Source organism: Pelobates fuscus, chromosome 2 (genome assembly GCF_036172605.1).
Source record: "Pelobates fuscus isolate aPelFus1 chromosome 2, aPelFus1.pri, whole genome shotgun sequence".
Lineage (NCBI taxonomy): Eukaryota > Metazoa > Chordata > Amphibia > Anura > Pelobatidae > Pelobates > Pelobates fuscus.
In genome coordinates this window covers 84,387,234-84,402,826 of record NC_086318.1, presented here as the reverse complement: position 1 = coordinate 84,402,826, position 15,593 = coordinate 84,387,234, and the positions used below count along the sequence as shown (strand labels likewise).

Genomic DNA, 15,593 nt, shown 5'->3' with positions numbered 1-15,593 from the left:
TGGCTAGTGATGCTTACTAAGGTAGCCTTTTCTATAATCTCTATAGATATGCAAGGTGGTATTTGGATTCCAAGTACCTGTCAGGAATACTGAGAGACCCAACAAGTAGTATGTAGTAATAAGCCAACAATAAACGCACACTGGACCTCACAGTGGCTGGGCTTAACGTACAACAGACAGAGAATGGTCAGGAACAAACCAGAGTCAGGGAAAGCAAGAATCAGGAATAGCGAAGGTACAATAGCTGAGTCAAAGAGTACAAATAGCAGAAAAGTCAGTAGTAGCCAAGATCAAAACCAGAAATGCAGAGGAATGAGAGGAATATAACACGCAACTGGGAACCAAAATAGAACCACAACAGGGCAAGGACTTAAGCTCCAGCAACCTATTTATAGTCTGGCACTTTAACTCTATTGCCACTCCAGCAAAACATTCAAATTTGCAGACTATGACAGGCCGTGACGTCATCGGTGTCATGTCGTTGGCATGTGGTGCTGCGACATAAAAGGGCCAGAGCTACACCAGTCGATATTTGTACTGCTGAAGGAATAAGAGGAGCCAAGGAGGAGGTTCCCAATCCATTGCTGAGGTACCCCAGGCTGGAGCCGGAAAACAACTGGCCGCCTGCCCCAGGGGAGCCCAAAGGTGGCCAGCCGGCCAGCTCTTGGGTTCCCATTAAATGAGGCAAATAAGGTATTTGCCTGGGCATTTGGGGGCAGCACCCCCTGGAAATTGTCGCCCAAGGCAAATGCCTTGTTTGCCTCGCGATAGATACATCCCTGTCTGTATGTATAAATATGTGTCAACAGTCATGATTTAATCTGGGACAGTCCCACATTTTTGCATCATTTAAATTATCTTAAGCTTTGTTTTGTTTGGTGCAGTTTTGCCAAAAGTCACCGATATTGGGACCGACAGGTGGGGATAATGCTGGCGGTGTTTAAAGTTAAATCGAATATAAAGCTGTGGACGTGGCCCTTATTTAATACTCATGCATCATGTCATTATTGGGAGTAATGGGAATGTAATCTGGTCAGCAGTCAAGCAAAATCACAAAGTCCGGAGCACTGATTAATGCCCCCAGATCTCCTCGTCCTGAAACACGCAGGGAAATGTGAAAGACATGTACTACAGAGGATATAGTGTATATTTAGCATATTTAAAGTGACAGTACCCTTTTACATTCATGCCTGCCTTGTTGCTAGCAAATCCAGACCTTTATTTATTTTTGCATGCATTTGAAATAAATAAAAAAATAAGTATGCACTAATCAAGGAAATGACTTAATGGAAAATGTTCTTCAATTAAGCGGAGTTGGATATATTTGGCAAGTGTTGTTCACTCACTGTTTTGCGAATAAACAACTTTATTATTATGAGTGCGAGAACGGTGAGTAACAATTTGCAATGCAGTGTTCACCCCTTTAGCATTCAATTGGTTTATAATATGCCTTTTAATGTTGGTAAAAAAAAAAATATATATAACATTTGTTACAATAATAAAAGTGATTACATTTAGTATAACAGTAACCACAGTAATAACATATGGAATTTCCAGGCCTTGCCAAAACCAGCTCTGGCACCATTCTCTGATGTAGTTATCGCCTGTTACGTCACTGTCTACATTTACAATGTAATTGTGTTTTCCATTTAAAATGCAGTAAAATAAAATATAAAATAAACCAGTCTAACAAACTAGATATGTGTTTGTAAAATGCTGACAATTAATACATTAAGACATGTGATCACAGTAATGATGGATGGACAAGTACGGAATGCATGTACTGTTTGTTTGATTTATGATGTCAGTATTGTCTGTACTGTTTCTTCAGCCTGTGCTCTTGGTATTGTCTGTAACAATGTTTTTTTAACCCAGCTATTTGAGTGGACTGTATTGTTTGTATTGTCTGCACTGTTTGTTTCACATGGGCTGTTGGTGTTGCATGAACTGTTTGCATTGTCAGTGCTGTTAGTGTAGTTTACACTGTTTGTCTGGCCTCTACTGTTTTTATGGGCTACGTGACTGGACGACGTTCAGTCTGTTTTAAGGCCTGTGTTGTTGGTATTGCCTGGTTGGTGTTGTTGGTATGGCCTGTTGTGCTGTTGATTTGGATTGCATTGTAGGTATTGGCTCTGCTGTGTGTTTGGCCTGCAGATTTAGTTTGCCCTGTGCTGTTTGTGTGGCACATGCTGTTTTTATGTGTTGCATTGTTAGTATTGGTAAATGCTGTATTGCCTGTATGGCTCTGCTTATTTCGACTGTGCTTCTAGATTGAACCGTGCTGTTAGTTTGGTTGCACTGTTGATGGGATATGTGTGGTTGGTATTGCCTTTGTTGTTGATTTGACCTGTGCTGGTGATTAAACCTACACTGTTGGTTTGACCAGTGTTGTTGGTTGGGCATTCATTGGTGGTAGTGTATGTTCTGTTGGTATAGGCAATACTGGTGATAAAAGTCTTTCTGCTTTTATGGTCTGTGCTGTTGGTATGGCAATTGCTATTGGTATGTCCAATGCAGCTGCACAGCCCACTCTGTTTTATGGCATATGCTGTTAGTATGGCCTGTGTGCAGTTGGTATGTGGTGTTGGTATAGCCTTTGTATAATGGCAATACTGCTACATGAATATTCTGCCCCAGGTTACTCCATGTTGTTTTCTTAGATGTGCTATGCTACCCTCACTTTTGACGTTTGGTAAGAGTGTTTTAGGACTCTGTGACTCCTCCACTATATTCCGTTTTAAAAGCATCCCTTTTAGTGCATTTTCTGTTTACCTATGTTAGTTAAATGTGTGGCAATGATAACCCCCAACGATCACAGCAGTATTGCAGAACCTGCTAAAAAACGAAAAGAGGCGTCCTTCTTGCTGCCAGTGACCAGTATGCACCTATCCTGTACCAAGGGGGCGCCTAAATACGATCTATCAAATTACACCCAGAATATGAGGGCGTTCCTTCAGAAAATTGAGTGCAATAAGAAAACCCTCAATCGGCCATTGAAAACAGTGATGGAGATTCACAGCCTGAGACAGTTATCAAATGGAGTAAACTGGACTATGAAACAGTGCGGTATTGAATAAATGGGGATGGACAGAGGAAATTGCATCATTGGCTAACTCGTTTGTTGTACAACCAAAAACCCTGTGCTTTCCGCAATAAACCAGTTCTGTTCTCAACTTTATCAGTGTCTGCCTGATATTTGTGGAGGAATTGGAGGAATTCTACCGCCTTTGCGAAACTCTCTCTTTGGAATATTCTTGGCATTCCTAGCTGGGTAGTGCTGGAAGGAAAGGCTCTCTGCTATGCCCCCTTAGAACAGGGGTCAGCAACCTATGGCACGTGTGCCATGCATTGCACTCAAGGTGCCTTTTCATGGCACTCAATGCTACCGGCGATAAACAGGATTCCCAGTGGAACTTCAGATATTTGCAAGCCGAGCCATGATTGCAGGTGATAAGGGACAATCCTAAATTTCCGCATTGCAGCACTTAGTCTTAGAGGAAGTGATCTTAAATTATTTCCTCCCAGTACTTGTAAAAGGGAATACCCATGTACTACAGAGGAGTAGAGCAGCCCGCAGCAGCTATCGCAGCTCCAGCCAATTACCTGTACCTGGCCAGCCCGGTCCCCACTGGACTCCAGGGAAGCCACACACACTGCTAGATAAACACAGACCTGCAGAAAAAAAGCTTCTTCCTCATACAAAAAAACAGCCCACAAACTAACACACACAATACCCACACAAACACAGCACATCTGACAATCCAAATACATGCACACAACCCCACAAGCAGGTCCTCACAAGCAGCCCCACACATACACACAGCACCAAACACACCGTGTGATAAATCATCCACACATAATTACACAAGAAGCCCCCATACACAGCCCACATTCATATTGTAATACACAATACCACAAACTACTCATAAACATATATAACAGCCGACATACACACAATACTGCAGCACCCATAAATAACACAAGCAGATTATGGCAACATACACACCTCAATTAAACATTAATTAGGACAGGCACGCCAAGGGACTTCAAGATCTTGTTTTGGCACAGTACTACTAAAAGATTGCCTACCCCTGCCTTCGGAGAAGAGATGAGCGCTGGGTGCAATAGATCTGATCCAAAGCCTGGAACCATTCCTTCTGTGTCTGCTAAATTGCATTTTTATTTACACTGTGCTGTTGGTTTAGCATGTGCTTATCATATATAATATGCTGTTAGTTTGGCCTGTTGTTTTATGTCTTGTGCTTTCAGTATGGTATATATACCAAAAACACGGAATGCTGATATGACCTTATCTGATGGTATGTTGATGGTATGTTGATATACCCTGGTTTGTTGGTATGGCTGATGTTTTAGGTAGTGACTACTTTATTTTAAAGGAAAACAAACTTGTTTTGTCAGTGAGACAGCCACTAGAGGTTGGATTAACTCTAGTGTAAACGTAGCAGTTTCTCTGAAACTTCTATGTTTACAGCAGGCAGGGTTAAAACCTGGGGGACCTGGCACCCAGACCACTTCATTGAGCTCAAGTGGTTTGGGTGCCTATAGTGGTCCTTTAATGGCCTATGTTGTTGGTTTCTTCAGCAATTTGTTGATTTGTTCAGTTTATTTGGCATACACATCAAATACACACATTTGATTTGGTCTTTTCTGTTTGTATTGCCAATGTTGTTCTTTGGTAAGGGCCTCTCTGTTTTGATGACCTTTGCTATTGGCATGATCTCTGCTATTGGTATGCTATGTGTTGCTGGTAAATGGGGGAGCTTGGGATGTTGGCATACAAGGAACAGTATAACGGAATTTAAATTATTAAGACTTGGTGGGTTGAAACACATCACTGTGCTATTAATTTCAATGGATATACATTATTTAGAAAGGGTAGAAAAAACTGAAAATGGGGTGGGGTATGTAAGCCTTATGGGTAGAAATATGCATAGGAGGCAAGCGGGATATCCATTAATAGTAAGAAGAGCAACTGCTATCGCAAATTAATAACGCTGCACAACTGGTAATGTGTTAATTATGGGATAATTTAATTACCCAGACATTGATTGGGCCAGAGGGACTAGTGGTACAGTTAAGGGAAACAGACTTTTGAACCTGATAAATTATAATTCCATGTTTCAATTAGTAGAAGTGCCTACTAGACGAGATGCTTGCTTTGATCTTGTCATAACTAATATTGTTGATTTATTTCCAAACACTCAAGTTAGGGAGCGCTTGGGAAATAGTAACCATAATATGGTATCATATCGATTCTTTTCTTTCAGGAATTGTTCCAGATGTTTGGAGAAAAGCAGAAGGGTTCAAAAGCTTGGCCTGGAAACTACAGACCTGTGAGCTTAACATCTGTGGTTGGGACATTATTTGATGAGCTGTTAATGGATAATTATCATTAGTAGGAATCAACATGGTTTTATGAAAGACATAAACAAACGTAATTGCAATATATGAAGACGTTAGTAGGAATATAGGTCAAGGTGTTCCAGTTGATGTGATCTACTTGAATTTTGCTAAGACAATTGATTCAGTTTCATGCAGAAGATTCCTAGCAAAACTGAAATCAGTTGGTTTAGATTAAAAAAAATAATGTTTTGGGCTAGAACACTGGTTTAAAGATAGAGTGCAGAGAGGATTTGTAAATGGAAAAGTTTCAAATTGGACAAAAGTGGTAAGTGGAGTGCCTCGTGGTTCTGTCCTGGGTCCACCTTTCTTTAATCTGTTTAGAAATGATCTTGAAGTAGACATGGAAAGTGATTTGTCTGTGTTTGTGGATGACTAGACTAAGAAAATACATTCTGAACATAATATGGTTTCTCTACAGAGTGATTTGGATAAATTGGGGGACTGGGTAGCCAAGTGACAGATGAGATTCAATACAGATAAATACAAAGTCATGCATTTTGGAATAAGGAACCCACAAGCCCTAATACAAAATTGGATAGTGTTAGAGGAAACAACTGTTTTCTTTAGAAGAAAAAAAAAAGGTGCCCCAGAGGGGATATGATAGCACTATATAGATATATACAGGGTCAGCTATGTGCTGTACTAACCTGTTCATTAGCAGGAATATACAACAGACAAGAGGTCACTCATTGAGACTGGAAGAAAGGCGTTTTCACTTACAGCAGAGGAAAGGGTTCTTTATGGTAAGAACAATAAAGATGTTGAATTCTATGCTAAAGAGGTTGTGTTATGAGATTCTATAGATACATTTAAAAAAAGAATTGGATGCTTTTTTGCATTAACAGAATGTTCAAGGATATAATTGATATGTATGTAAACAGGTTGTTGACCCAGGGAGAAATTTGAAGGCTCTTAAGGAGTCAAGAAGGATTTTTTTTCCCATTTTTGTGGCATTATTGGAAATTGCTACAATTGTTTTTTTTTGCCATCTTTTGGATCAACGGCATAAAAGAATGGGCTTCATGGATGAACTTGATGGACTTTAATCTTTTTTTCAACATAGACAAATATGTAACTATGACATGGCTTGCAAATCCCACCAGAAGGTTATCATGAAAATTCCTTCTACTGAATGTAACAAAAAGCAGATATACTTGTGTTTCTGCCTTACTGCAAAACTAAAGTGAAATACTGATAAGCTTTCTCCATAAGACAAAATATTCATTTTTGTATACACAATACGAGTCTGTTAATAAAAACATGCGGATAAGTTATACCCCTTTATAATGAGTATTGAGCTGATCAAAGATTATTTTACAGGCAATAAAATTGTTATTACCATGTTCCGAAGATGAAAGGAAAGTCCAATTATATCCACTTTAGCTGGTAAAAAAAATTCACGTAATAGTCCTGTCCTTTCTGAGTCTCCTGCATTGCTGATGACTAAATGCCTGTAATACTACTTCTTAAAGTGTTTTATTTCTCACTCCTTACCAACTGGTTTCCACCCCTTGTATAAGGCTGTAATTCAGGTTATAATCTAAATGCAATAGGGTGGATAGTTAGTTTTCGGTAACACCCCAGATTGCTTGGGAGAGTTAGTATGCCATGCCCTGTGAAATGTGTTAGTGCTGTGACTCCTTTATTGGAGTTTCAAATCAGAGGACATAGCTCTAAATGATTTAAAGCACTACGACAGGAAGGAGGCTAAAAAAAGGTGGTGAGGGTGGTGCCAGGGAGAAGTAGGTGTGTTGGCAGGAAATTATAACTCAAAGTTGGCAGGTGAGTTTTATGTTCATCTTTGTACTCATATTATCTTTACAGTTAAAAATAATAGTGTGGGTACATCTTGCATTATTACGTCCGCTCTGAACATAAAGAATAGATACCAAAACTTTATTAGAAAAAGAAAGTTATAACTATTCGTTTGTGCCATCATTGTGTTTACTTCTTTCCTAAAATACAGGATTGTAACTGGTAAATACTGACTTAGACTTCCAAAATACAGGTAGTACAACGGCAGCTATATTACAGATCATTTGCCTTTGAATTTAATTTGCCAGTTCATCATTTGTCATGATGCCCCTGGCATGGTGTGTTGCTCCTCATTCAAAATGGAAACTCGTGACCTTTAAACATATCTCAATGGGCATCTCTTCTAATCAATGTCATAATGCACCCATGTGACTAATGAAAAAATGGTGAATGTACACATGTAAATGTGTGTGTTTAAACGTTATCATGAGGACAGCTGATCATGACATCATGATGTCACTTTGTCACATTGTCATGGTCTGAATGTGACTTCAATATAGACTTTATAATCGATCGACCCAGTGGGGAACTCCCAATCTGGTTGGTTTGAAGTGAAGTTGCCCGTGTCTTGGTGATGTTATCAAACTTGTCTCACCAAAAGCAAAAAAGGTAACCCGGGTACTATCCCAAATCCCGATGCACATTTTAGTAAATGAAGCTTTTTAAATTCTTTATTTTTCCGTGCATCATCAGTGGTACAGACAGTTCTGTTTATGCAACGATTATATACTGCTAAGTTGGCATAACAAACAAGTCCATACAGTAGTTCGGTTATAACAGTAAATGCACATTTTTGTATAGTGGTCTGATGGGTTATAACGAGGTACCTACGAGAGTACTGGGCGTTGCTGGGCGAGAAATTGTGAGATGGTGAGTCATCACCGTTATGAACGTTGTGGGGGTGCGGTGAATGTATTGGCCTTGAGGCTTTCAGGGTAGTTGTCCCGCTACCCGGTATTCTATGTGTTGGATCACCTCGTATGCTGGTGGGTGTATAGTACCCTCTTTAAGTCTGGTGTCCCTGAACTCTGAGTCTCAGAGAGCCTATTGAAGTGGGGTCTAACGTACCCTTATCTTTTGTGCCAGTTGAGTCCACCATGACCCCCGTGTGTATAGTTGAGTCAAAATGTATTTCTGCCTAGCGAACAGGCCTTCGTCTATATGGGAGTGGGTTGTGTTTCGGAGCGTGGTTGTCTATTTTGTTCTCGGGGTTCGTCTGTTATGGATATGTGCGTTGCTTATGTGTCCCCTGTATGTCTGGTTCCCGGTGTGGGGTGTATCGCTCCATGGTTGGTTGTGTCCCTTGACCCTGGGGCACTGGGGGGGGGGGGGAGGGAGTTGTGTAGTTGAGTCACAGAGCTGTTTCTACGTGGTGTGAGCCCGACATAAAGTGTGTGGTTGTAGTGGTGTGTAAGTGAACCTTAAAACATAGGTGAACATAGGTAAAACATTAGCATAAACAACATGAGTAGTCTGTGGGTTCAGGTCGTGTGGCCTCTTTCTTCTTCTCCGCCCGTGCGGTTAGGGGAGTTTTCTGTGCTGCGTGGGCGAGTACTGGATGTCTTTGGAGCGGGTAGTCCTTGTGGAGTGAGTCCTAGTGCTGTCAGTAAGGCAGTGCTGTCTGATGGGTCTGACGCCTTATATGTATTCCCATCTTTTGTGACCAGGAGCGTTCTAGGCGTTGACCATCGGTATGTGAGTCCTGCTATCTGGAGGGGTTTCGTGATGGGCTGCATTCCCTTTCTCCATAACAATGTAGATCTGCTCAAGTCCTGAAAGACTGATATGGTGCTGGTTTCAAATTGGTACGGGGTGTTCCCTTTAAGGGCGGCTAGTAGGCCCATTTTGTCTGTTAGCGAGTGACAACGGAGAATGATGTCCCGTGGTGCTGCGGTGGGTGCTTGTGGGGATTTAGTTATCCGGTATACCCCATCAAAGGTAAAGTGTTTAGCCTGTCGTGTTGGGATGAGGGAAGACACCAGCCTTCTAATGAAGTGTGGTAGTTCCTCTAAGGGTACTGTTTCTGAGACTCCTCTGAGTTTGATATTTTTCCTCCTGCCCCTGTCGTCTATTATGCTGACTTGGTTAGTGAGGTTGACTTGTTGGGCTTGTATTTGATGCATCTGGTAGTTTATTGCTTTGAGGCCCTGTTTGAGGGTAAGTATATCTGTCTCATTCGTGTCTGTGCGAGCAGTTAGTGTGTGTACCTCTGTTTTCAGCACTGCCAGGTCAGCTTCCCACATTTGCCGGAGGTTCCTTTGAAGGTTTGTTAGCATGTCCTGTATGTCCCCCTTGGTTGCAGGGGCTGTGTCTTCTGCCCTGGGTGGGGTAGGTTTCCCGGTTCTTGCTGGGGTGTGTTCGCGGGAAGACTCCCCTCCATCCACCGGTTGATTCTGGGCTGTGTTTGGCCCTGGCGTTCGAAGCATCATGCCGATGTCACGGTGGGACTGGGGGGTGTTTGTGGGTTGTTTCTGTGTCTTCCGACCCATCTCCGCTGGTGCGTGTGTGCTCGGGTCTGGTAGGCCAAGGTCGCTCCACATGCGGGGAGCCCAGTCCGCCTCGAGCTGGAGGTTTCCCGCGCGGTAGGCCTTGGTGCCGCGGCTGCGAGTTTTCCTTGCCGCGGGTTGGAAGAACGGCATCGACCTGTTCAGCGGGTCGTACCCTGTTGTTTTCCGGTACTTGTGTGGTCAGATGGGGTTCGGTGTCTTTGTTTTTTGCGGGTTTTTGCTCTAGTTTGTTGGAGCTCGGGAGAATGGCGACCGCTCTCGTGTGCTGTCAGGCTCCGCCAAATGAAGCTTTTTAGTACCACTCCAATGGCCATTGAAGTACAAGTTCACCTTTCCCATCAAGGCAAACTTCTTAGGTGAGTATTACACTAACAATTCACCTTGCTGCTTTCAACTAAAAGGTAAATCTCTGAGACAGAGAGGTATAGTCTTATTACCCCCAACATATGTTAACCCTTAATAAAACACGCTGGGGGTAGTGTGGCAATGTAACATGGATGTGTAATATAGAAGAATACAAACATACAAAATTAAGCCCTGTGCTTAAACTCCTAATACCAAAAGCAAAAAATGCCAAAGCAAAACAACAACTGTGCACTCAAATCTCAAATCTCAAATCCCCATGCACATTTATATTGCAGGAGTGTTTTAGTTTGGCCTGTGTAAAACTAAATGAATATTGGAATTCATAAATATTTTAACACAAAAAAAGAAAGACCCAACTGCCAAAAACACACCTTCCGTTCTGTGACATCACACACAACATGATGCTGAAAGGTATTAATGCTTCTCATAGGGAAACATCTGACTGCCAATTGCCACCCATGCCTAGTAGATCCCAATGCAACAGATTATCTCAGAAGAGGAGTAGCAGCTGCCCGTCAGAGACAGATAAATACAAATCATGTTTTTTTTTTTTTTTTTTAAGTTTAAAAAGAGTATGATACCGGAGAAACTGACGGAAGCCAAGCACAGAGAGATGGACACAGGTTTCTTCAGGAAGGAAGAGATTCTTTATTGGATCACCGATCGGGACTCAGAGGGACTAGTGTCACCAAAATACAGCAAGTTCTGAGCCCCGGACAATAGTGCAGGCTCCTTATATAGGCACATAACTCCTCCCATATTAAGCTCCACCCGCACATTCTCTTGACCAATCAATACACATAAGAATTAACTTCCTGCTTGACCGCATGGCCTGTCCAGCACAATGGAGGAGGAGAATACTATATCCTGTATTCTTGCACATGCTCCGTACACTACTGATCGTATCTTGCCTTGTGCAACCAACTGATCGATACGTCAGCAATGCACGTACACATGCCACGTGGTAATCTCGGCCTACTAAATTTATTTTTACCGAGATTCCACCACATTCCCCCCTTTGATGCCTCTTGATATTTCAAAATTACTTGAGGCATCACTTAACCTTAGTTTGCATACACCGCAAGTTACCTTGAACCAGACCAGACTTATCTTATGATGTGAATCTTCAACACTCATCTTCCTGCATTGGTTCTCCCTGATCTAGAGCCTTATATTTATAAATTGCCATTATCTGTGCAGCAGCCTTCCTCTCTGCTATATTTTCTATCAGGCTTTGCACAGACCTAACTACTAAGGGTATAAGACACGGCAGGAGTAGACACAACATTAAAATCAGTAGGACTCCACCTACCACTGCCTTAAGCCCTCCAAACCAACTGCTTGGATTATACCCTTTCCATACCTGAGTAGGCACATGCGCCAGTTTAACCATATGGCTAGTAAGCTCAGCTATTGCTTGCCCTTCGTCATCTATTTGAAGACAGCAATTGCTCAGGTTAAACTTCCCTCATACACCTCCCTCTACTGCCAAAAGGTAATCCAAGGCTAATCTATTTTGGTAGACTGCTGTCCTCATCCTGGTATTATGCTTCGCTAGAAGATTGAGCGCTTGTGATGTCTCGTTAGTAATGATCTCAACCACCGCCTGTAATCTTATAATACGGTTGAGCATATAAATTGGGGTTCTATAACCAAAGGTACCGTCCTCTGCCCACGTGGCTGGCCCATAATAATCTATAATACGCTGGGGAGGCCATTCATTATCTTCCCAGGCGCCTATCTCTATGGGTCCCCTTTTCTTCCTATGATTCACATCATACACTTTAACACCTAAAGTCTCACCTGTTTCGATAGGTAACAAGAAGAAGGATGGTTTGAGCATACCTAACACACATGCCCCTTCCCAGTCCTGTGGCAACTCCGAATAGGCTTTCTTACCACAGATCCAGTACAAATTTGCTGGGGCTCTCCAATTAGATGTGATGGATAGATCAAACCACACATCCTTTAAATTGGTGTATCTAGCAAACGGGTTAGATGGTTCTGAGACATTTGAAGCCGACCACCAAGTTGTATTCTTTGTATCATCATCATAAGCTTTTTGCCCTAGACAAGTTAATTCTCCTACAGAAGTATTATACATCATCCCTTTCCTCGCTATGCAAACATAACCTATGATGGAGGTCTTTAATCTCCACTCAGATTTACCTCTAACACTCATATGATAATCGGCTTGTGTAGATATTAATTGGTCAACTGCCTCAGAACCGGACATTACCTCCTTTGCTTCCCAAGGCCATTGGTCTCCCATGTTAGTACCTCCACACACATAGCAGTTGGTAACATTAAGACTACCGGCAATACTTTCGGCTAAATCAATAAACAGGTTTTTAGCATTATGGGGAATCTTATTATCTATGCTCATCTCTTCATAAAAGGAATGGTATACTTGATTAGTCTGGGAGGATACCGTATCAGTCTCTATCCCTATAAACAATACTGTCCCAGGATCTAAACCCGTCCCATATATTTGAAACCCAAATAAATTACCATATTTATCTAAGAACTTGTCGGGGTTATTTATAAGTATATGGACTGGATTGCATTCCATAGACTTACAATATGGACTGGTAGGCAACTTAGTCACAATCATGTCCTTGTCTACTGTCTGTCCCCAAGTTGCCCACCCCACACAAGACCAATATGGGCAAAAGTTATAATCTCTATTTGGGCATCTAGGACTCACGTACTTATTTTTACTACTGGGACAAATATATTTATCGTTAGACCCATACGTCCTCTCCCATCTAAGATCCCCACATACATTCCACGGCTTTCTATCACTTGATATCGCCTTACACGCATCAAATAGCAGAACACCCGAAGAATGTACGGATTCTAATACCCTCTTATTAATTAGGGTCCCCTGAGGATCTCCATTCCTGAGAGTCAACCAAATTGTACGAGGTTGATACTCTGGACTGAAGCACTTAGGTTCTCCTACTCCTAAATGGCACACACTATATTCTATATTTAAGTATCTACATCTTGATACATCTCCTTTACACTCGTATTGTGAATGCCAAATTAGGGTCTGGGAAATATGGTTACCTGTTCTTGTAGTCTTAATGCATACCTCACAGCTAGGAGTGTCGGTACCTCTACCTTCCTGAATATAAAAATACACATATAAAAACATTATTAAGAATACATCTTTCGTCGTCATCCTCAGTCTTCGTCCGTGCGAAGGCACCTCAGATTCCAGGATGTAAGGGCTGCAGGGAATGGAGTTCTGCTCGTCTTCACAGGGGTCCCTTCGAGACTTTTCCTGGCTTATATACTATACGTCGGTGAGCGGACAGGCTTTATTATGGCCGTCTAAACACTCACTTTACCAAATCTCTGAAACAATAAAATTTGTAATCCACAAGGTTCCTCGTCACTCCGACTGAGTCGTGCGCTTTAACCGGATCTTGCAGGGATTCTCTGGATCTGCTGTAACTTGCCAAGAATCGACTGCTGCTGGTTTAACCCTGGAGTGATGTATCCACGGAGTCACTTCGGCTACTTTTATCGCTGTAGGGGTAGACAAAAGAACAACATAAGGACCTCTCCACTTGGGCCCTAACGGTACATTATTCCACTCTTTAATCCACACTTGGTCTCCTGGGTGGTAACTATGAACTGGGGGATAAATATTCACAGGTAATCTATCTTGTACCCATTTCTGTACCTCCTCCATAGTCTTACCCAACTCTACAACCTGCTGCCGGGTAATTCCTTCTCCCAACTGACTCAAATCCCCCCTTAAGTTACCAAGTACGGGAGGTGGTCGCCCATACATGACTTCAAAAGGAGAGAGGCCCATCCTTCTGGTAGGTGTACTGCGGATTCGCAATAGTGCTATGGGTAAGAGAACGTTCCACTTAAGTTGGGTTTCCTGACACATTTTAGCCAACTGATTCTTAATAGTTCTATTCATTCTCTCTACCTTACCAGAACTCTGGGGTCTATATGCCGTATGAAGCCTCCACTTTATACCAAGCATATGAGTCAATTGTTGTAGGCACTGATGGACAAAAGCTGGACCATTGTCCGATCCTATAGAGCAGGGTAGTCCATATCGGGGTATTATTTCTCGTAGCAGGAATCTCACAACTTCTCCTGCTTTCTCTGTACGAGTAGGACATGCTTCTACCCAGCCTGAATAGGTGCACACAACTACCAGTAGGTAACGATGTCCACCCGATTTAGGCATTACTGTATAGTCAATTTGTAAATCGGACATGGGGAGTCCCCCCATAAACTGGACTCCTGGTGGCTTTACTGGTCCTTGCCTTGCATTATTTTTAGCACACGTTACACATCTTCGTACAATGGCCTGAGTCAAGTTGGACAATCTTGGTATGTAGAAATGTTTTCTGAGAGATTCTTCCGTGCTGTCTCTCCCAGAATGTGTCCCGTTGTGATAGTTCTGGACAATTTCTACCGCTAGTGATGCTGGAATGACTATTCTTCCATCTTCTAACTGATACCATTTGTTCTCCAAGTACTTTCCAGGTTCAGTCTTTAACCACTCCTCTTCTTGAGCTGTATAAACTGGAGTCCATTGAGACAGTGGAGTTGGTATAAGAGCAGCTATATGCCCCACATACTCCTGTCTTCCCGATTCAGCGGCACGCTTAGCTGCACTATCTGCCATCCGATTTCCTTTGGTTACATCTCCATCTCCTCTCAGATGCGCTCGACAATGTATAATACCGACTTCTCTCGGCTCCCACACTGCTTCCAATAGTTGTAGGATTTCAGCTGCGTACTTGATTTCTTTGCCTTCTGAATTCAATAGTCCTCTTTCTTTATACAAAGCTCCGTGGGCATGAGTGGTTAAAAACGCATACTTGGAGTCCGTGTAGATGTTCACTCTTAAACCTTCAGCCAATTGTAACGCTCGTGTCAGTGCTATCAATTCTGCCTTTTGTGCTGATGTTCCTTTTGCCAGTGACCGAGCTTCTATCACCTTGTCTATCGTTGTTACTGCATATCCTGCATAGCGGATCCCTTCTTTCACATAACTACTGCCGTCGGTGTAATATTGAACATCGGGGTTCTGGATGGGAAAATCACGAAGATCTGGTCTACTTGAAAATACTTCATCCATCACTTCCAAACAATCATGTTGACTTTCAGTAGGTTGTGGCAAAAGGGTAGCTGGATTCAAGGTATTTACAGTCTCTAAATGCACTCTTGGGTTTTCACACAACATTGCTTGATACTTGGTCATACGGCTGTTACTAAACCAATGATTTCCTTTGTAATCCAACAACGTCTGTACTGCATGTGGGACTCGTACATAAAGTTCTTGGCCCAGAGTGAGTTTATCGGCTTCAGCTACTAGCAGGGCGGCTGCAGCTACGGCTCTTAGACAAGGTGGAAGTCCGCTGGCCACTGCATCCAGTTGCTTAGACATGTAGGCAACAGGTCTTTGCCATGATCCCAAGTACTGTGTCAATACTCCCACAG

The 15,593-nt window shown here is 42.3% G+C and overlaps 1 protein-coding gene across 2 annotated transcripts in view; it reads right to left on the bottom strand.

The window, feature by feature from the left end:
* ARHGEF4 (Rho guanine nucleotide exchange factor 4) overlaps window positions 1-15,593 on the bottom strand; it is a 176,740-nt gene that overhangs the window by 141,970 nt on the left and 19,177 nt on the right. Inside the window, exon 1 of one of the 2 annotated variants that reach the window (XM_063442359.1) lies at window positions 6,764-6,834. The exons of the other annotated variant lie outside the window; for it this stretch is intronic. Coding sequence (XP_063298429.1) covers window positions 6,764-6,766 — 3 coding nt within the window. The 5' untranslated portion in view covers window positions 6,767-6,834. Of the gene's footprint in view, window positions 1-6,763; window positions 6,835-15,593 lie in introns of those variants that run through there. 2 annotated transcript variants of the gene reach the window in all.